Source organism: Bufo gargarizans, chromosome 9, assembly GCF_014858855.1.
Source record: "Bufo gargarizans isolate SCDJY-AF-19 chromosome 9, ASM1485885v1, whole genome shotgun sequence".
In the NCBI taxonomy this organism is placed as follows: domain Eukaryota; kingdom Metazoa; phylum Chordata; class Amphibia; order Anura; family Bufonidae; genus Bufo; species Bufo gargarizans.
In genome coordinates this window covers 150853900-150874344 of record NC_058088.1, presented here as the reverse complement: position 1 = coordinate 150874344, position 20445 = coordinate 150853900, and the positions used below count along the sequence as shown (strand labels likewise).

The 20445-nt window shown below is 46.5% G+C and overlaps 1 protein-coding gene across 1 annotated transcript; it reads left to right on the top strand.

Moving 5' to 3' along the window:
• The first annotated feature begins 351 nt into the window (after positions 1–351).
• Positions 352–19885, top strand: MEGF9 (multiple EGF like domains 9). Its single transcript, XM_044305359.1, has 2 exons — positions 352–822; positions 19283–19885. Exons 1-2 carry the CDS (start codon positions 483–485, stop codon positions 19744–19746), a joined length of 804 nt encoding a protein of 267 aa, XP_044161294.1. The 5' UTR covers positions 352–482; the 3' UTR covers positions 19747–19885.
• The last annotated feature ends 560 nt before the right edge of the window (positions 19886–20445 follow it).

The following is a 20445-nucleotide window of genomic DNA, read 5'->3' as shown; positions in this document are numbered from 1 at the left end:
AGCTAGGTTCTCACACAGCAGTCACTGGCCCTCGCTCACCTGTATGTACACCTGACGTCAGTGCCAGGTACAGTCCCTCCCTGTCAGGGTGACAGCTAGGTTCTCACACAGCCGTCACTGGCCCTCCGCTCACCTGTATGTAACACCTGACGTCAGCGCCAGGTACAGTCCCGCCCTGTCAGGGTGACAGCTAGGTTCTCACCCAGGGACGGCCTAACCCACGTTACCTGCTGGGTAGCCGAGGCACGCTACTGGCTGGCGCATTTACGTCACTGCGCAGGCAATGTTGGCATTGGCCAATCCGCTCGCACTGTTCTGGGTCTCAGCCTGTGATTGGATGAAGGCGCTGCCACTCAAACACAGGTGTTAGCCGCATTGTCAGGCAATGAGCAGTAGGTACGGTGCCTGTGCTCGGGGTGTTGTGGAGGAGATCGCTGCTGTCGTTTAGGCGAGGCCGGGATCCCTGAGCAGGAAAATGGGAGATGGCTGTACGAGCAGGGATGGCGTTATATCTGGCGGCCGCCGTTGTGCTTCTACGTAGCTATAGGAGCTCTGGCTTGAATGAGACGACGACGACTTTCCCGGAAGATCTGAATTCTACGGGGATTACAACGCCGGTGAACGGTTCCGGAACCGAAACAATCACACTACTTGTGAATGCGACAGAGGCAGCGACTACGGCGTTTCAGGGGTTAACCCAGGACCCGGGGACTGTGGCCGGCTACAGGGAGCTCGGACTGCCGAGCACTGGCGCCGCGGAGACCTCAGCAGCGGTGACCCCGGCACCGACCGTCCCCGTCACCAGAGGCCGCACGACTGAAGGTGAATATACGGGGCTTGCTCTCCAGCATCATGGCCGCTCTGTTAGGACGCTCTGTAGACGGTGCCGTTCGCTCTTGCGGTCTTTGTTCCGGCGACGTCACAATGCCTGTTGTTCCTATGGCTCAGGCCTGGCTGCTGCACCTGATGCCGGCTCCGCGGGGTCTGAGGTAGCGAGCATTGTCATGTGTGGGGAGATGAGGCGTGGGCATGTGGGATTTTAACCCCTCTGTCCTTTTTTTATTTCATGGGGAGATATGCTGCTGTTAGGGGACGTTCACACGAGGGGTTATCCCTCCATGGTGGCTGCCTCCTATTATTTTGCATGGCTGGCGGTTTAAGCCACGACTGTGCCATGAAGGGACCTGTTCAGACAGACACCGCTGGACGCCACAGCAGGTGCCCGCTCGTGGTTTAGCTCCACTCACTGCCAGGCCACGAGCGGATCTGCGTCACTTTTGCTGGGTTCACATAACGTTTTTGCCATCTGTTTAACGTGTACAAAAAATGTATACGTTAACGGATGCCTCAGACAGACGCCATATAGGGGCGTCCATCACCCTAGGGTTCCATTGTAAGCAACAGTATACATTAACGGATGCCTCAGACAGACGCCATATAGGGGCGTCCGTCACCCTAGGGTTCCATTGTAAGCAACAGTATACGTTAACGGATGCCTCAGACAGACGCCATATAGGGGCGTCCGTCACCCTAGGGTTCCATTGTAAGCAACAGTATACATTAACGGATGCCTCAGACAGACGCCATATAGGGGCGTCCGTCACCATAGGGTTCCATTGTAAGCAACAGTATACATTAACGGATGCCTCAGACAGACGCCATATAGGGGCGTCCGTCACCCTAGGGTTCCATTGTAAGCAACAGTATACATTAACGGATGCCTCAGACAGACGCCATATAGGGGCGTCCGTCACCATAGGGTTCCATTGTAAGCAACAGTATACGTTAACGGATGCCTCAGACAGACGCCATATAGGGGCGTCCGTCACCATAGGGTTCCATTGTAAGCAACAGTATACGTTAACGGATGCCTCAGACAGCCGCCATATAGGGGCGTCCGTCACCATAGGGTTCCACTGTAAGCAACAGTATACGTTAACGGATACCATACAGATGCCATACAGAGGCCTCTAAATTAAAGGAATCCGCAGCACTTTCATTTTGCAAAAACATTCGGTGTGTTTATTTAGCTGAGCAGCATACAATTGCGACGTTTCGATTTATAATAGTCTTAATCGAGCCAGCTATTATAAGTCGAAACGTCGCACTTGTATGCTGCTCAGCTAAATAAACACATCAGGGGTTTTTTTTAAGTGGAAGAGTGCTGCGGATTCCTTTAATTTGTGCTATACCAAGGGACCCTTAGCCTGGATCTCGATTCTGGCCTCTGTCACCATAGAGTTCCATTGAAAAAATCATATACGTTAAATGGATGGCAAAACGTGCTGTGAACGCAGCCTCCTGCTTGTGTGTGGAGCTGAATGCGCCGTCCAGCAATACGTCACGTTGTGGTATGGCTGAATGAAATCGCTGCCGTTGGCTGAGACATTCATAGGACAGGTCTGTGCCCCCTGTAAATTGTCGCTATGAGCAAGTTTTTCTAAAGGAAAATGATTCCTATTGTTGCGAGTGACTGAAGAAAGGGGGCGCCCCCCAGGGCAGGGAAAGAGGGGTGTCCTGGGCCCACCAACCGGCAGGACTGGTGCAGTGTAGAATCTCAGTAGCTGCTGCAGCAAACCGAGTCCTTGATGGCCGGCTGGAACAGTTGCAGATTTTATTTATGAACAAAATGGCGCAACGTGCTACAATCACTTACCGGGATCTTCTTCAGTCACCATTTAAGTGCCCCCCCCAGTCCGCACTATATGATACGTAAGTCGGTTCCTATGAGGTCATGATTATGCTTCATGGCACTTCCTGTAGGGTAGAGCATGTGCCCCGGAGGTAGTCTGAGACCCCCGCTGTACTGTAGTCGCAGATCGCACCTCTCCTCTATGGGAACTCTGCTCAAAAGGAGGAAGATTTGAGGATCCAGAGCTACAGACTATGTCACTTTGGAGCTCCTGGGTGGAGGGTCACTATAGGGTACCTGTACATGGGCAGACTTTCTGTCCCTAATGCCCGCTGACCGATGATTACGTCCACATAAACACGGCACAGTATGGGGCCAAGCGATCGTCTATACCAGAGATGGGGAACCTTTTAGAGGCAGAGTGTCCAAACCTGAATACTATAGTATATCTGCCATCTATGTAATCATTTAGCTATAATAGCCGCCTGCGTTCAATGCGCTACCTGTGCCGTTCAGAGTGTGCCCTGCGCTGATGGATGGCAGGGAAAGTCTGAGGCATATTGGTACTCCATAGACTTTTTCCAGGGTGCGGGCGATCAACAAGTGAAATGCTCGGTGCAGGCACACCAATCATCGTTTCTGGGCAGCAGATCATGCTGTGTGAACTGCTTTCTGCTGCCCAGAAACAATGCAGCTGTATGAGGACGAGTGACTACAATAGCGACCATGTGTTCTCATACTGTGGAGGTGATTGCTGCATGTGAATGCATCACTTCACCTCCACTCATCGAGCAGCAGCTTCTCCTCGGCCCAAAGTCTGTGAAGGGTCAGTTGTTGGTTCGTGTGTCTTCCCCCCCCCCCCCCCACTCTTGATCATCCACTTCCTTCGTGCACTGCTAGGCTGGAAAAGGGATGTCCTACCAGTGGTCAATGAAAACCGTAGCCCGAATCCCCAGGGCTGTACCCTCAGTAAGTCAGTTCTGACTAAGCTCTGAATGGCCACTAATGAGTAATAAATCTGCATCGGGCTATTTTTCACAATCATGAAAGTAATTGCAATACAATATGAATTTATAGTGCCTTGAAAAAGTATTCATACCCCTTGAACGTCACATTAAACCCACAAATTTAAGGCCTCTTTCACACTTGCGTTGTCCGGATCCGGCGTGTACTCCACTTGCCGGAATTACACGCCGGATCCGGAAAAACGCAAGTGTACTGAAAGCATTTGAAGACGGATCCGTCTTCAAAATGCTTTCAGTGTTACTATGGCACCCAGGACGCTATTAAAGTCCTGGGTGCCATAGTAGTAGTGGGGAGCGGGGGAGCGGCATACTTACCATCCGTGCGGCTCCCGGGGCGCTCCAGAATGACGTCAGAGCGCCCCATGCGCATGGATCATGTGATCCATGCGATCACGTCATCCATGCGCCTGGGGCGCCCTGACGTCACTCTGGAGCGCCCCGGGAGCCGCACGGATGGTAAGTATGCTGCTCCCCTCTCCCCACTACAGTTTACCATGGCTGCCAGGACTTTAGCGTCCCGGCAGCCATGGTAACCATTGAGAAAAAGCTAAACGTCGCATCCGGCAATGCGCCGAAACGACGTTTAGCTTAAGGCCGGATCCGGATCAATGCCTTTCAATGGGCATTCATTCCGGATCCGGCCTTGCGGCAAGTGTTCCGGATTTTTGGCCGGAGCAAAAAGCGCAGCATGCTGCGCTATTTGCTGCGGCCAAAAAACGTTCCGTTCCGGAACTGAAGACATCCTGATGCATCCTGAAGGACGGACTGTCCATTCAGAATGCATTAGGAAAATCCTGATCAGTATTCTTCCGGCATAGAGCCCCGACGACGGAACTCTATGCCGGAAGACTATAACGCAGGTGTGAAAGGGCCCTAAGTGTATTTTATTGGAATTTTATGTGGTAGACCAACACAACGTAGCAAGAGTATGTGAAGTGAAAAGAAAATGATACTTGGTTTTCAAAAATTGCAATAAATAAATAAAAATCTGGAAACTGGGGTATGCATTTGTATTCGGCCCCCCTGAGTCAGTACTTTGTAGGACCACCGTTCGCTGCAATTACAGCTTCAAGTCTTTTGGGGAATGTCTCTACCAGCTTTGCACATCTAGAGGCTGAAATTTGTGCCCATTCTTCTTTGCAAAATATCTTGTGTTCCGTCAGATTGGATGGAGAGCGTCTGTGAACAGCAATTTTTAAGTTTGTCCACAGATTCTCAATGGGATTTAGGTCTGTACTTTGGGCCATTCTAACACATGATCTTTGATCTAAACCATTCCCTTGTAGCTTTGGCTGTACGTTTAGGATTGTTGTCCTGCTGGAAGGTGAACCTCCGCCCCAGTCTCAAGTCTTTTGCAGCCTCTACCAGGTTTCCCTCCCCCCTCCAGGATTGCCCTGTATTTAGTTCCATCCATCTTGCCATCATCTCTGGACCATCTTCTCTGTCCCTGCATCGCTACAGCATGATGCTGCTACCACCATGTTTCACGGTGGGGATGATTGTGTTCAGGGTGATGTGTAGTGTAAGGCTACTTTCACACTAGCGTTCGGCTGTCCGCTCGTGAGCTCCGTTTGAAGGGGCTCACGAGCGGACCCGAACGCTTTCATCCAGCCCTGATGCAGTCTGAATGGATGCGGATCCGCTCAGAATGCATCAGTCTGGCGGCGTTCAGCCTCCGCACGGACAGGCGGACAGCTGAACGCTGCTTGCAGATCCGTCCAGACTTACAATGTAAGTCAATGGGGACGGATCCGTTTGAAGATGCCACAATATGGCTCAATCTTCAAGCGGATCCGTCCCCCATTGACTTTACATTGAAAGTCTGGACGGATCCGTCCGACTCTATTTTCACACTTAGCTTTTATATGCCAATATAATGCAGACGGGTCCGTTCTGAACGGAGCCTCCGTCTGCATTATTATGATCGGATCCGTTCAGAACGGATCCGATCGAACGCTAGTGTGAAAGTAGCCTTAGTTTTCTGCCGCATATAACGTTTTGAATGTAGGCCAAAAACGTGAACTTTGGTCTCATCTGACCAGAGCACCTTCTTCCACATATTTGCAGTGTCCCCTACATGGCTTGTGGCAAACTGCAAATGGGACTTATGTCTTGCTTTCAAAAATGGCTTTCTTCTTGCTACACTTCCATAAAGGGCAGATTTGTGGAGTACATCACTAATAGTTGTCCTGTATCTCTGCAGCTCCTCCAGAGTGATCATGGACCTCTTGGCTGCTTCTCTAATTGGTGCTCTCCTTGCCAAGGCTGTCAGTTTAGGTGGGCTGCCGTGTCTTGCTACGTTTGTAGTTGTGCTATACTCCTTTCATTTTTGGATGATGAATTGAGCGGTGCTTCGTGAGATGTTCAGACTTTGGCTACATTCACACGACCTTATGAATGAGTCCGCATCCGTTCCGCAATTTTGCGGAACGGGTGCGGATCCATTCATTTCTATGGGGCTGAAACAGATACTTGCTGCACACCGTGTGCTGTCATTGCTCTGTGCCATGGCCCTGCAAAAAAATAGAATAGGCATTTTCTATGATAGCCGCAGCATATGCAGCATGCAGATCGCGGAACACAAATGGGAAGGTATCCTTGTTTTGCGGATTCGCAAAACGCCACGTTTGTGTGCATGTAGCCTTTGGGATATATATATATTTTTTTTTTATAACCTAACCCTGCTTTACACTTTGCCACAACTTTATCCCTGACCTGTCTGGTGTTCCTTGGTTTTCATTATGTTGTTTGATCACCAATGTTCTCTAACAAACCTCTGAGGCCTTCACAGAACAGCTGTAGTTATAGTGAGAATAAATTACAAACGCATGCTACACTTTCCAGATTTTTATTGATTGAAAACCTTGTATCGTTTTCCCCCTCTCCTATGATGGCACCCATGGAGAGACCGCCTCCTACTCCTCAGGACAGGAAACGGGAGCCAGAAACCGCTTTAAAAGAGGGATCACCCTCTCCACCTCCAGTTCTGTTTCCTGTCCTAAGGGGCCAGGAGGGAGTTGGAAACCGTCAATAAATGGAGCTGCGGGCGCCCCGACTGTTTATAAGTGTGTGGGAAGGCTTACCCATGCGGCGTAAGTCTCCTTTAGGAGCCGCTGCTAAGTCTGGGCCTCTTTTCTCCCTGCTCCTTCTCTGTCCAGGGGGGGTTACTTTCCTGACGCTTCGGCCCTCTGCGGCCGTGTCTCATGTCCAGCTGTCAGCACAGCGAGTGGCGTGCTCACGGACACCGCAGCCTGGACTGTAACGTACTAACGGTGCGACAGTAGAGGGAAGCTATCCCTGTAAGCCGGAAGTGGGGGGGAGCCGGTGTGCGTGCCCAGGTGAGAAAAGCCCAGCCAGCTCACTGCCCTGCTGGCTGAAGAAGCGGGCAGTTCCTCCATTTGGAAGATCCAGTGTCTGAACATGGAGCAGTCTCAACGCGCAGAAGCCACTGAAAACACCAATGATACGCCTGTACCGGGGTGGGGTAAGAGGAGTGATCCCTCTATGTGCATATTGCTGATTACTCATGGGGGTCATCTTCTGTGTCTAAGGAGTCTAGAAAGGTCTCCAGATCAAAAGACAAGGGGTGTGCTATATGTAAAAAAAAAAAAAATACCCTTTGCCAGGCTTGTGTAAGTAAGTTAATGGAGGAGGAAGCTCCATCTCTGAGGGGCAGCATCAAGCAGATGATCTGGGAGGAGGTTAAAGAGTCGGTTAGTGGTCTGCTAAAAAGCCGCCCTAGTACCTCTGCAGCTGCATCAAATCCCTTCTCTAGCAACGGTGATGTACTTTCTGTATTGGAAGAAGAGGGAGAATGCTTTTCATCAAATGACTCCTCTGATGGGGAAGCTGCTTTTTCATACAGAGAACATTAATTCCCTAGTTAAGGTTGTGCGAGCTACTATGTGGGATTAGATGGCCAAAAGCCAACGCAGTCTGTTCAGGACTCTTATGTTTGAGGGTCTGGGCCCTAAAAGAAAAAGTCTTTGTGTATTAAAATATTCAGACTGTTATTGCTAAAGAATGGAAAAAGCCTGATAGGAAGTTCCCTCCTCTGTGAAACGTAAATACCTCTTTGAGGAGAAGATGACTGCCTCTTGGGATAGAGCCCCTAAGCTAGATGCCCCTGTGGCCAAAATAGCTAAAAAAAAAAAACTGCGCTTCCATTTGATGATATGGGTTATCTAAAGGACCCATTGGATAGAAGGGCAGACATCTATTTAAAGTAGAATTGGGAATACTCGGCGGCGGCCTTTAGACCAGCTATTGCTGCAACTTTGGTAGCTAGATCCCTTAAGGCATGGATGAAGGAGTTGGAGGATCACATTAAAGGGGGTACCCCTAGGGCGCAGTTGTTATCCTCATTTCCTACTTTTTATAATGCCCTAGATTTTATGGCGGATGCTTCGGCTGACTCCCTAAGATTATTAGCCAGGGCTTCCGCTTTATCCAATTCAGCCCGTAGCGCTATCAGGTTCAAAAGCTGGAGCAGAGATGCTAGCTCTAAGGCTAAGCTTTGTGGCATTCCGTGTCAAGGGGAATTCTTATTTGGCCTGGTCCTCGACGATCTTGTGAAGACCTCTGATAAAAAGAGGGGTTTTCCTTCTATTAGTCAGCCACCTAAAAAATCTTTCCGCCCCAAGTTAAACAGGGAAGTTTTCAGGGAGGAGAAAGATCTAGACCATATACAGAAGCGGCAAAAAAAGTCAAAGGGGTTTATTTTTTCCGGGGCAGAGGCTTCAAAAAAGCAGCCCCAATGATGCCAGGCCTCCAGTGGGTGGTCGTCTCTCACTTTTCAAGTCAGTGGCAAAAAATCTCCAACAGCCCATGTATAAATGCTATTATAAAAGAGGGCTTAAAATTAAATTTTCAGTGGCTTCCGGAAGAAAGATTTTTGTTGATAATCGTACAGACCCCACAAGGCAAGCAGCAATTATTTCAGAGGTTTATTCCCTAAACAAAATTTTTGGGATGGAATGCATCAGGTCAGCAGTGAACTACCTCTTCACAGACTGTTACATGGCCACAGTGGATCTCAGAGATGCTTATTATCATGTTCCTATCCATCCCCACCACCAAAAGATTTTGAGAGTACCAGTTCTCTTAGAGCGGAATTATGCATGCCCAATTTCAGGCCCTTCCCTTTGAACTGTCTAAGGCCCCAAGGGTGTTTGCGAAGATTATTGCAGAGATGATGGCTCATGTGAGAGGACGTAGTGAATTATCACTATACGATTTTTCTGCTCCTCGCCAAGTCAGATCACATCTTGGAAGTACATATTACCTGGTTGACAGAGGTTCTGGACAAACTAGGATGGGAGATGAACTTAGAAAAGTCCAGTTGGCAACAGAGTCAAAAGTGCAGTTTTTTGGGGATGATCTTAGATTTAAAGTCCCAGATGTGTCTTTTGCCCTTACACAAAGCTCTGCTGATCTCATTAAGGATTCAGAACCTTCTTTCTCGGCAGGTAGCTTCCCTAAGAGAAGCCATGTCTGTGCTGATGACTGCTGCAATTCTGGGAGTGGAATGGGCCTAGTACCACTCAAGGCCCCTTCAGATTCGGAAGGTTTGGGACAGGAGTACTCTCTCTCTCTCTGGAGCGGGAGTTTCAGCTATCATCCCAGACGTTTCTTTCTCTGGAGTGGTGGATGAATCTTCAAAATCTACAAAAAGGTGTTCCCTGGCACAGAGATGCAGTTCTCTCTGTGACCACGGATGCCAGCCCCTTTGGTTGGGGAGCCTATGTAGAGTCTCTGCTACTGCAGGGAACCTGGGACTTCGGTTCCCTTAGCCAGTCTCAAAATTTCACTGAACTTTCAGGGTAGTAAGTGGGGCTTCGCTGCATCTTCCCAGACTATCGCTAGTTGGATCAGGCAGGCTATTTACTTGGCATACTCTTCCAAGGGAGCTGTTCAACCATCGGGGTTCAGGGCTCACTCTACTAGATCAGTCTTTACTAATTGGGCAGAGAAGGCTTCCGCTTCTATAGAGCAGGGCTGCCACATGTTCTCCGCATACTTTTTTCAAACATAAATTTAATCTGCCTTCTAATGAAGGCCTGATATTTAGCCTTAAAGTTCTTCAGGATGTTCTCCCACCCTAGATGGATCTCGCTTATATCTCCATGGATGCTGTCATAGGTGAGGGGGGGGGAAATGGGATTACACTTGCTGGTAATCGGTTTTCTTTGAGCCTATGACAGCACCTGGCTAATCCCCCCCCCCCCCCCCCCAAAAAAAAAAAAGTGTTTATCTTATGTCTTAGTTCTTGGAAAAGGACTGGAGGTGGTGTGGGTGGTCCCTCTTTTGAAGTGGGTCCTATTTGCTGTTCTGAGGAGTAGGAGGCAGTCTCTCCATGGGTGCTGTCATATTCTCGAAGAAAACCGATTACCAGTAAGTGTAATCTCATTTTTCTTTTCACTTCACACATACAGGTCCTTCTAAAAATATTAGCATATTGTGATAAAGTTCATTATTTTCTGTAATGTACTGATAAACATTAGACTTTCATATATTTATATATTAAATTCATTACACACAACTGAAGTAGTTCAAACCTTTTATTGTTTTAATATTGATGATTTTGGCATACAGCTCATGAAAACCCAAAATTCCTATCTAAAACAATTCGCATATTTCATCCGACCAATAAAAGAAAAGTGTTTTTAATACAAAAAAAGTCAACCTTCAAATAATTATGTTCAGTTATGCACTCAATACTTGGTCGGGAATCCTTATGCAGAAATGACTGCTTCAATGCGGCGTGGCATGGAGGCAATCAGCCTGTGGCACTGCTGAGGTGTTATGGAGGCCCAGGATGCTTCGATAGCGGCCTTAAGCTCATCCAGAGTGTTGGGTCTTGCGTCTCTCAACTTTCTCTTCCCAATATCCCACAGATTCTCTATGGGGTTCAGGTCAGGAGAGTTGGCAGGCCAATTGAGCACAGTAATACCATGGTCAGTAAACCATTTACCAGTGGTTTTGGCACTGTGAGCAGGTGCCAGGTCGTGCTGAAAAATGAAATCTTCATCTCCATAAAGCTTTTCAGCAGATGGCAGCATGAAGTGCTCCAAAATCTCCTGATGGCTAGCTGCATTGACCCTGCCCTTGATCAAACACAGTGGACCATCACCAGCAGCTGACATGGCACCCCAGACCATCACTGACTGTGGGTACTTGACGCTGGACTTCAGGCATTTTGGCATTTCCCTCTCCCCAGTCTTCCTCCAGACTCTGGCACCTTGATTTCCGAATGACATGCAAAATTTGCTTTCTCCCCCAAAAAGTACTTTGGACCACTGTGCAACAGTCCAGTGCTGCTTCTCTGTAGCCCAGGTCAGGCGCTTCTGCCGCTGTTTCTGGTTCAAAAGTGGCTTGACCTGGGGAATGCGGCACCTGTAGCCCATTTCCTGCACACGCCTGTACATGGTGGCTCTGGATGTTTCTACTCCAGACTCAGTCCACTGCTTCCGCAGGTCCCTCAAGGTCTGGAATCGGTCCTTCTCCACAATCTTCCTCAGGGTCCGGTCACTTCTTCTCGTTGTGCAGCGTTTTCTGCCACACTTTTTCCTTCCCACAGACTTCCCACTGAGGTGCCTTGATACAGCACTCTGGGAACAGCCTATTCGTTCAGAAATTTCTTTGTGTCTTACCTTCTTGCTTGAGGGTGTCAATGATGGCCTTCTGGACAGCAGTCAGGTCGGCAGTCTTACCCATGATTGCGGTTTTGAGTAATGAACCAGGCTGGGAGTTTTTAAAAGCCTCAGGAATCTTTTGCAGGTGTTTAGAGTTAATTATTTGATTCAGATGATTAGGTTAATAGCTCGTTTAGAGAACCTTTTCATGATATGCTAATTTTTTTAGATAGGAATTTTGGGTTTTCATGAGCTGTATGCCAAAATCATCAATATTAAAACAATAAAAGGCTTGAACTACTTCAGTTGTGTGTAATGAATCTAAAATATATGAAAGTCTAATGTTTATCAGTACATTACAGAAAATAATGAACTTTATCACAATATGCAAATTTTTTTAGAAGGACCTGTACTTGCTACTTTGTGTGGGTCTCGCATACAGTCCCAATAAAATACATTTAAGTTTGTGTGTAACATGAAAAACAAAATTTTTTGAAAAGTTCAAGGGGTATGAATACATTTTCAAAGCACTGTAAATGTTTTTTTAAATATTTTGGATAGGTCATCAATATTAAGTTGGCGGGGGTCTGTCTCCCAGGACCCCCACTGATCAGCTGTGAGGAGGCTGTAGTGTTTCGGTGAGCAATGTTGCCTCACCAATCGTGTGCTGTACATTATATAGCAGCTGTGCTTTTGTATCTCAGCTCATCCTCATTCACTTGAATGGGACAGAGCTATGCCTAGGCCATGTGACTGATACACGTTAATGTTACTGGCCTAAGAAGAGGCTGCTGTACTCGCCAGAGCCCACAGTCTGCTTCAAACAGTCTAATTATTTTACTGCAAGTGTAAAATAAATAATAGGGTACCTAAACCTGCATGGAAAGTGCCGACGTTTCTCAGAGCTTCATCTTGTGCAGCATGCAGAGTATAGGTCCATAGACAGTATATACAGTCATGTGAAAAAATTAGGACACCCTTTGAAAGCATGTGGTTTTTTGTAACATTTTTAATAAAAGGTTATTTCATCTCCGTTTCAACAATACAGAGAGATTAAAGTAATCCAACTAAACAAAGAAAACTGAAGAAAAGTCTTTTCAAGATCTTCTGTAAATGTCATTCTACAAAAATGCCTATTCTAACTGAGGAAAAAGATAGGACACCCTCACATGTATTCCCTCTTAAATTGGCTCAGATCTCACACAGGTATATCACACCAGGTGCACATAATTAGTAGATCGTTACTCTGCATGTTGAATGAGGCTTGCCCTATTTAAACCTCAGACATTTAGTTTGGTGTGCTCCTGACTGTTGAAGTGAGAGTGAGCACCATGGTGAGAGCAAAAGAGCTGTCAGAGGACTTCAGAAAAAAGATTGTAGCAGCCTATGAGTCTGGGAAGGGATTTAAAAAGATCTCAAAAGATTTTGAAATCAGCCATTCCACTGTCCGGAAGATAGTCTACAAGTGGAGGGCTTTCAAAACAACTGCCAACATGCCCAGGACTGGTCGCCCCAGCAAGTTCACCCCAAGAGCAGACCGCAAGATGCTAAAAGAGGTCTCCAAAAACCCTAAAGTGTCATCTCGAGAACTACAGCAGGCTCTGGCTACTGTTGATGTAGAAGTACATGCCTCTACAATCAGAAAGAGACTGTACAAGTTTAACTTGCATGGGAGGTGTGCAAGGAGGAAACCTTTGCTTTCCAAGAGAAACATCGAGGCCAGACTGACATTTGCCAGAGATAAAGTTGACAAAGACCAGGACTTCTGGAATAATGTTCTTTGGACAGATGAGTCCAAAATTGAATTATTTGGACACAACAGCAGAGGACATGTTTGGCGTAAACCAAACACAGCATTCCAAGAAAAGAACCTCATACCAACTGTGAAGCATGGAGGTGGAAGTGTCATGGTTTGGGGCTGCTTTGCTGCAGCAGGACCTGGTCAGCTCACCATCATAGAATCCACGATGAATTCTACTGTGTATCAGAAGGTGCTTGAAGAACATGTGAGACCATCAGTTAGAAAATTAAAGCTGAAGCGGAACTGGACCATGCAACATGACAATGACCCAAAACATACTAGTAAATCAACCAAAGATTGGCTGAAAAAGAAGAAATGGAGAGTCCTGGAATGGCCAAGTCAAAGTCCAGATTTGAATCCCATTGAGATGCTGTGGGGTGACTTGAAAAGGGCTGTACGTGCAAGAAACCCCTCAAACATCTCACAGCTGAAAAAGTTCTGCATTGAGGAGTGGGGTAAAATTTCCTCAGACCGATGTCGAAGACTGGTAGATGGCTACAAGAACCGTCTCACTGCAGTTATTTCAGCCAAAGGAGGTAACACTCGCTATTAGGGGCAAGGGTGTCCTATCTTTTTCCTCAGTTAGAATAGGCATTTTTGTAGAATGACATTTACAGAAGATCTTGAAAAGACTTTTCTTCAGTTTTCTTTGTTTAGTCGGATTACTTTAATCTCTCTGTATTGTTGAAACGGAGATGAAATAACCTTTTATTAAAAATGTTACAAAAAACCACATGCTTTCAAAGGGTGTCCTAATTTTTTCACATGACTGTATAGGATTCTCCTCCGCATGCTGCAAAAGCAGAGCAGAGCCGATGCAACAGAAGGTGCAGATGTCTCCGAGAAGCAGCACTGCACAGTCTGTGCTGTGCATTTTCACAGATCCCTAGGCGTCAGTGTTTGGTCCACCCATGGTCTGTGGAAAACGATAAACACAACTAAATAAATGGATGTGTGCGCTGTCCATGGTGAATGACGACACCACATACACAAGATTTACTGCCATGTTAAAGGTGGTAACCCTCTGGTCACTTCTATTTGCCTTGTGCTGGCTTGGCTCGTTTTTGAGCTTCTATAGAAGTGAATGGAGAGCGTGTCACTCATGCCCAACCTTTCTCCTTCGCTTTAAGGAGGCCAGAGAGATAGGTGTGGGGCCTGCATCTATCTGACATAGGTGGCGTATCCTAGCGATATGCCATCATTGTGAGAGATGGGCCAACCCCTTTAATAAGTTATTACATAGGGCAGTATTTGGGAATGAGCGTTCACTTGTCTGGCCATCAGCCTGTGTTGGGGTATGTTCTCACTGGACACAAACGCTGTGGATTATGCTGTAAAATAAAATCTACAATGTAAATTGACCTGTGTTGTGGATTTATGATACTAATATCCACCATGGTTTTCACAGGGTGAAATCTGCAGCAAATCCATCCTTTGCGGCCATACCCTAAAAAGGCCTTTAGAGGGTTGAAAATGTGACCCCATGCGGTAGTGATGGCAGATACTATATAAGGGCTAGATTCCTACCTGATACCATTGAGGGTTATAAGGCAATTACTGTTGTATAGGTGATCTGAGAATGCATGTGCACCATTTGTCCGGTCTGTGGAACTTTACATGTAAATGGTTGTCCTCTGATTCGTCGCCTCTGTATGGCAGTACTACTACTATAACCTAATGCACAAAGGAAATTTGTAGGTCATCACTGATGATGGTTTTGGAAGGCTGGCTCCTGGAGAATGATTGGCACTCTGGAAGTGAATGTGACTGCCAGTTTGGACACCTCCCAAGCTGAGGTACCTTTGGGGCATTTGTGACAGGTGTGATGTCCTGTCAAGGAATTGCTCTGCACTAAATAATGCCACTCGTGATATTCTTCACATCCGAAGCCCTACAATGCACTAAAGTGGCCCTGGAGATTTACATGGTCAACCAGCAGGAATGCTGGAGTGCTTATTGATGACAAGCCCCGAGCACTCACACCCCCAAGAGCTTTAACTCTAAATTAGCGGGCTAATAGACTGGTCCTTGTGCCTACAAATTGTGAAGTCTGCCACAGGAAACCAGTAAGCACTGTGTTACCAAATGTGGAAGTGCTGCTGCCATGTGATGGCCACTCTCCGGAGCTGGTAACTGCAGGGTTGCTCCCATGCCCTTCATTGGGAACAGGGCTGCAGTGACCAGCTTCGTCCACTAGACAACAGATGGAGCTGTATAGTGCCAGAGCTACTCCCGAACAGCTGATTGATGGGGGTGCCAGGTGTTGGACCCCTGCTGATTTGTTATTGGCGACCTATCATTGGTCATCAATTGTTAAATTCTGGAGAACCCCTTTAAAGTCTAAGGGCCATTCTGGTTTTTAGGTTAGGGCTAGAAGTTATGTCATTAGTTACTATGGTTAACACTGACCATTTCTTAGGACTAAGGCCTCATGCATTTTTTTGCAGATCGCACTGAACCATTCATTTCTAGGGGCTGCAGAAAATGCGGACAGCACACGGATATCATCTGTCCACATCCATGCAGCCTCTCTGCAAATTATATAACATGGCCTATTGTCTGTTTTGCAGTTCATTAGGAAATTGCAGCATGTATGCGGCTGGTATCTAGATTTTGCAGACCACAAAATGAGGCCTTTTTCTCAGCATTCCCTATACGCCATTGTGATAACCACATAGCAACATCACGTCTTGCTGTAGAAAGCAGTGAGTCATGTCTGATTGAAACCAGTGAGATGCGGTGTGACCGTGACATAATGTCACTAGCTCATGGTGTTAGACTGGGAAAGCAGGTTGGCCTGCTGCTGGGGTAGCATCATTTACTGGCTGACATAGGTGTTCCCCTTCATTGCTGTGACACCACAGAAGCCACAGCGTTTGCCATACACAGAAAATGGTGGTCCGTTTTCAGCTTCAGTTTTTCCTGAGCAGGTTGTCCAAATGAAAGAATGGACTTGATTGGTCAGTGGCTTTTAATCCTCCGTGTGTACGGGGTAAGGGCTCATGCACACGGCTGTTGACCAGCCATGGCCGTATTGCGGCCCGCATATGGTGGGTCCGCAGAACACGGGCAACGGCTGTGTGCACCCCGCATCACGGATGCGGACCCTTTCACTTGAATGGGTCCGCAATCCGTGAGGTGTGGAAAGGAAGCAGTACGGAGTGCTTCCGTGGTGTTTGTCAGTGCCTCCGCACCTCCCAAAAAATAGAACATGTTCTATTTTTTTTATATATTATTATTATTATTATTTATTTTCCCCCATTCAAGTTGAATGGGTCTCCATCTGTCCCAGCCGCCACATGGATGTTGCCTGTGCATTGGGGACCGCAAATTGTTATCCCAAATGCACAGGACGGTCTCACAACCATATGCATGAGGCCTAATTGGGACTCTTAACGGCCTGGTCCTTAAGCTGAAAAATGGCAGGGTCCTGAAGGGGTTAATGTGTCTCAGGGTACGTCAACACTGGCCGCACGACAGCTGTTGCAGCCCAGATTGCTGGGGTATCTGAGTTTAGTAGTTATCCTGCAGGAATGAATGGGGTCGTGTTCTGCAACTGCATGCTGCAGGATTTGGTGGTCACGAGTTGCCCTCCTATATGTATGTATGTGTGTGTGTGTGTGTGTGTATATATGTGTGTATATATATATATATATGTGTATATATATATATATATATAAAAAAATATCCAAAAGATTTATTCACCCATAGTGTGGCGACGTTTCGGCTCTACAATTGAGCCTTTATATAGACTATTAAGAGATGTGATTGGTGGAGCCGAGGTTCCCAGCTGATCAGCAGAAGACAGGGGTCGCTGAGCTCTCTGGAACATCATGGCCCCTTCAGTGTTGGTCCAGACAGCGGGTCAAGTCTGAAGATGTGGCTGTATCTTGTTCTGCAGTTTCACCTTCAATTGAATGGAGTGGAGCTGTCGTAATATTCCCAAAAGTTGAAGGAAACTTAGGGTTTCTTTTTAATCGTGTCCCATGTGCACTTGTTTCTACACTTTTTTTCCTTTTCCTTGGCAAGTTTCACGGAGATGATCACAGCCATGGGTCCTTCAGGGCACATTTTCTCTTCTCACAGCTTTTTTTGGCTGCCCCATTTTTTACACATGTGCCCTTAGTGTATAACAGGGGTTGCCAACCTGTGAGCTGCGATGCAGTTCTGTATGATCCGCAGCCATCAGGGCACAGATGTGCTTGCACGTGTCCTTGCCGCTGTCATGCGAGCACCACAGTATCCTGATGGCGGCCCTGCTTCCTCCTCTCTGTACTGCTGATGGGTCTCTTTCTGTAATCACAGACCCCCAGTGATGCAGACTTTTCACAGGTGTGACTTGATAGAAATTCATTGAAAGTGAAGAATTTGTCATGAGATTTTGGTGCAATGTTTTGGAACTAAATTCAGAACACTGGTGTTTTTAGTTTTTTTTTTTTTTAGCAGAGAGCAGTCCTGTGTGTCACACATGGGGGGGGGGGGGGGGAGAAATAGGTGGCAAAGGAAGTGCCTTTTGCTTAGTAGACCTCCATCAGGTGCTTTCATACGCTGCTTTATTACAGCCGGTTCAGACCTGAGCGTTTTACAGCGCGTACGATCACGCTGTAAAATGCCCGACGCCCCAAGAAGTACAGGAGCTTCTTTGGGGCGTCTTTTCGCGCGTTCCCATACATAGACTTCAGCGGGAACGCGCTACAATGGGCGTTCGCTTGTCTCTGTATGCGCAGTTGCAAACGCCCGTACAATCGCGCATGCGTTCAGTACGCTCAGGTCTGAACCCAGCCTTACAGAAATATTGTCTTCTAGAAGCAATTTGTATGATAAGGCATGCTATGGAACATGCCGCCATTTTTATTTGGAATTTGACAAAAATAAAAAAGTCTCCAGATGAAATGTGAAGCATAACCAGTTTACAGTATGGCCCCATACACATCTGTAATGGCTCAGGTTAATTCAGAGGCTGTAAAACAGCCATGTGCCTGAGTTGTTAAAAATGGATCCTTCGTACATGAAAAATGATCATTGTGGTTTGTTAAATGTAAATAGTCATTTCCGAAGGCCAGTAGAAGCCTCTGAATGCAGTGATATACTGTATATAGATGGTAGGGTTGTAACTTTGTGTAGTGATCTCCATTATGTCTCCTAGAGCACAATTGCGCCCTTCTCATTTTTCACGTGGTTCATCCTTTAGTATTAAACAAAAGGATATACACAAATATTAAGTGGGCAGTGGGGACAACATTGTGAGTCCTAGTGTTTGGAGCTGGAGCTGTGGCACCGATGCTGGGCCCTTACAACAATTACTGCAGCCCTGGTCTTTGAGGCTAAATGTGACCACACCATGACCACGTCCATTCCTTGCACACAGCAGTAATTGGCAGCATCCACAGGAAACTGTGCCATACAACTGTGTTACAAGGTACTATTCACTTGATGCAATGTGGGATATAGTATTTCTCTGAAGTACTAACCTAGGCACATGACATGCCATAGGGTTCGTATTGGGGCCCGTTCACTTGACCGTATGGTTATGTGAACCCTGCATCGCGGATGTGGACCGACTGACTTGAATGGGTACGTGATCCACAAAAGATAGGACCTATCTTTTGTGGAGCAGAAGCACGGATTGGAAGCCCTCTGCCGATCCACTCGGTCCACATCCGAGATGCGGAGTTCAAACAGCCGATGAGCGTGATGGCAACACTGGCACGGCGACCATACAGTCGTGTGAATGGGTCCTCCGTTCAGTTATTTATTCAGAGATAAGTAGGCCGCGCTACGATTTGCATCTGTTCAGCACCTGGTTTTGGCTCACCATAACTGATAGAAGTAACTGAAATGTGAACTTGGGCTTAGACAGAACTTGTACCGCCTTCCTGGGCTTGTGAACACGCGTGAACCGTTAGGCCACACTGAACATTTCTGCCATGGTTTTGCAACGCAAACAGCAAAATTCACATAAAGATCTGAAAAAAATCATAGATGGAGCAATCCTTGGATTTAAAAAGCCACCGCATGCCCTAAGGTGACTTACATTGTACTGTACTCTGCTGCATGTTTTCAGTGTGAAATCCACAGGAAGGTCTACTTTGTAGCTGGGCAAATAAAAACTTCTAGGGCTAGGCCACTTGATCAGAAGAAATAAAAAACGGATTTTCCATGTTTCAATTGCTGTTTGTTCTTTTTTTAGATCCGGTCACCGAGACTCCTGCAACGCCTACATTGGACGGACATGTTACCAGTTCAAGCACCCCAGCTGCAGTTACTACGGCAGATCTTGTGTCAAGCAAAAGTTTAATAACTACAACATTGCAAACTTTTTATCTAACAAGTTCATCTGATAATAGTACATCTGCTTTAGCAGATATGTCATGGACTCAGTTTAACATTATCATCCTGACGGTCATTATAATTGTAGTGGTTCTGTTAATGGGATTTGTGGGGGCTGTGTATATGTATAGAGAATACCAGAGCCGGAAGCTCAACGCTCCTTTCTGGACCATTGAACTGAAAGAGGACAATATCAGTTTTAGCAGTTACCATGACAGCATCCCCAACGCTGATGTTTCTGGACTCCTGGAAGATAATGCAAATGAAATCGCTCCAAACGGCCAGCTCACATTGTCTGCTCCTATACACAGCTATAAACCATAAGCTAGTATCACTAGGACGCCCGCTAATATCTCCAGGAACTGTACAGTATGTTCACCTAACTCAATGTTCAGTATTGAGCGTGGCATTTTGAATATTTTTATTTAATAAAACCATGGCTTGCTTTTCACTGAAAGATGAATATTGAGCCAAACAGTGTTTCTCTTATGGTTTAGGATTATTTTACGGGGCCCCATTTGGTCACTTTGTCTATTTCTAAATGATGCCTTCTACCTTTTTAGTATAGGCTGCCAACCAAGAAAATAATTTCTAAAATGCTCTGTGTAGATAGGACTTACTCAACTATTGCCACGAAAGAAAATCTGTGTATTAAACAATTTCATCTTTAGATGTATTTCTAAACTAAATTACAAATCCTAGCCTCATCATCAAACCTGGAAATGCATACCAGGAGCATGAAGAAGGTATTGTGCCAGCTACCATATTATACTGCGATGCCCACCACAGGGATGGGAGGGTTGGAGCAGGATTTAAACAGAAACTTTGATTAGTCATGCCCTGCTCTAGACATAACACAGTGGGGCACTTTTACTAAGCGCGCCTTTTTTTTTTTTTTTTTGGGAGTAAAAAACAAAACCAAAAAAACGTATTGGCGTGATCAGTCTTCTGTTAGCATCTCATTCATTATCCCTTTATAAATCAGGTTTTTGGTTTTTCTGACATCTGGTAGTCGTTTTCTTG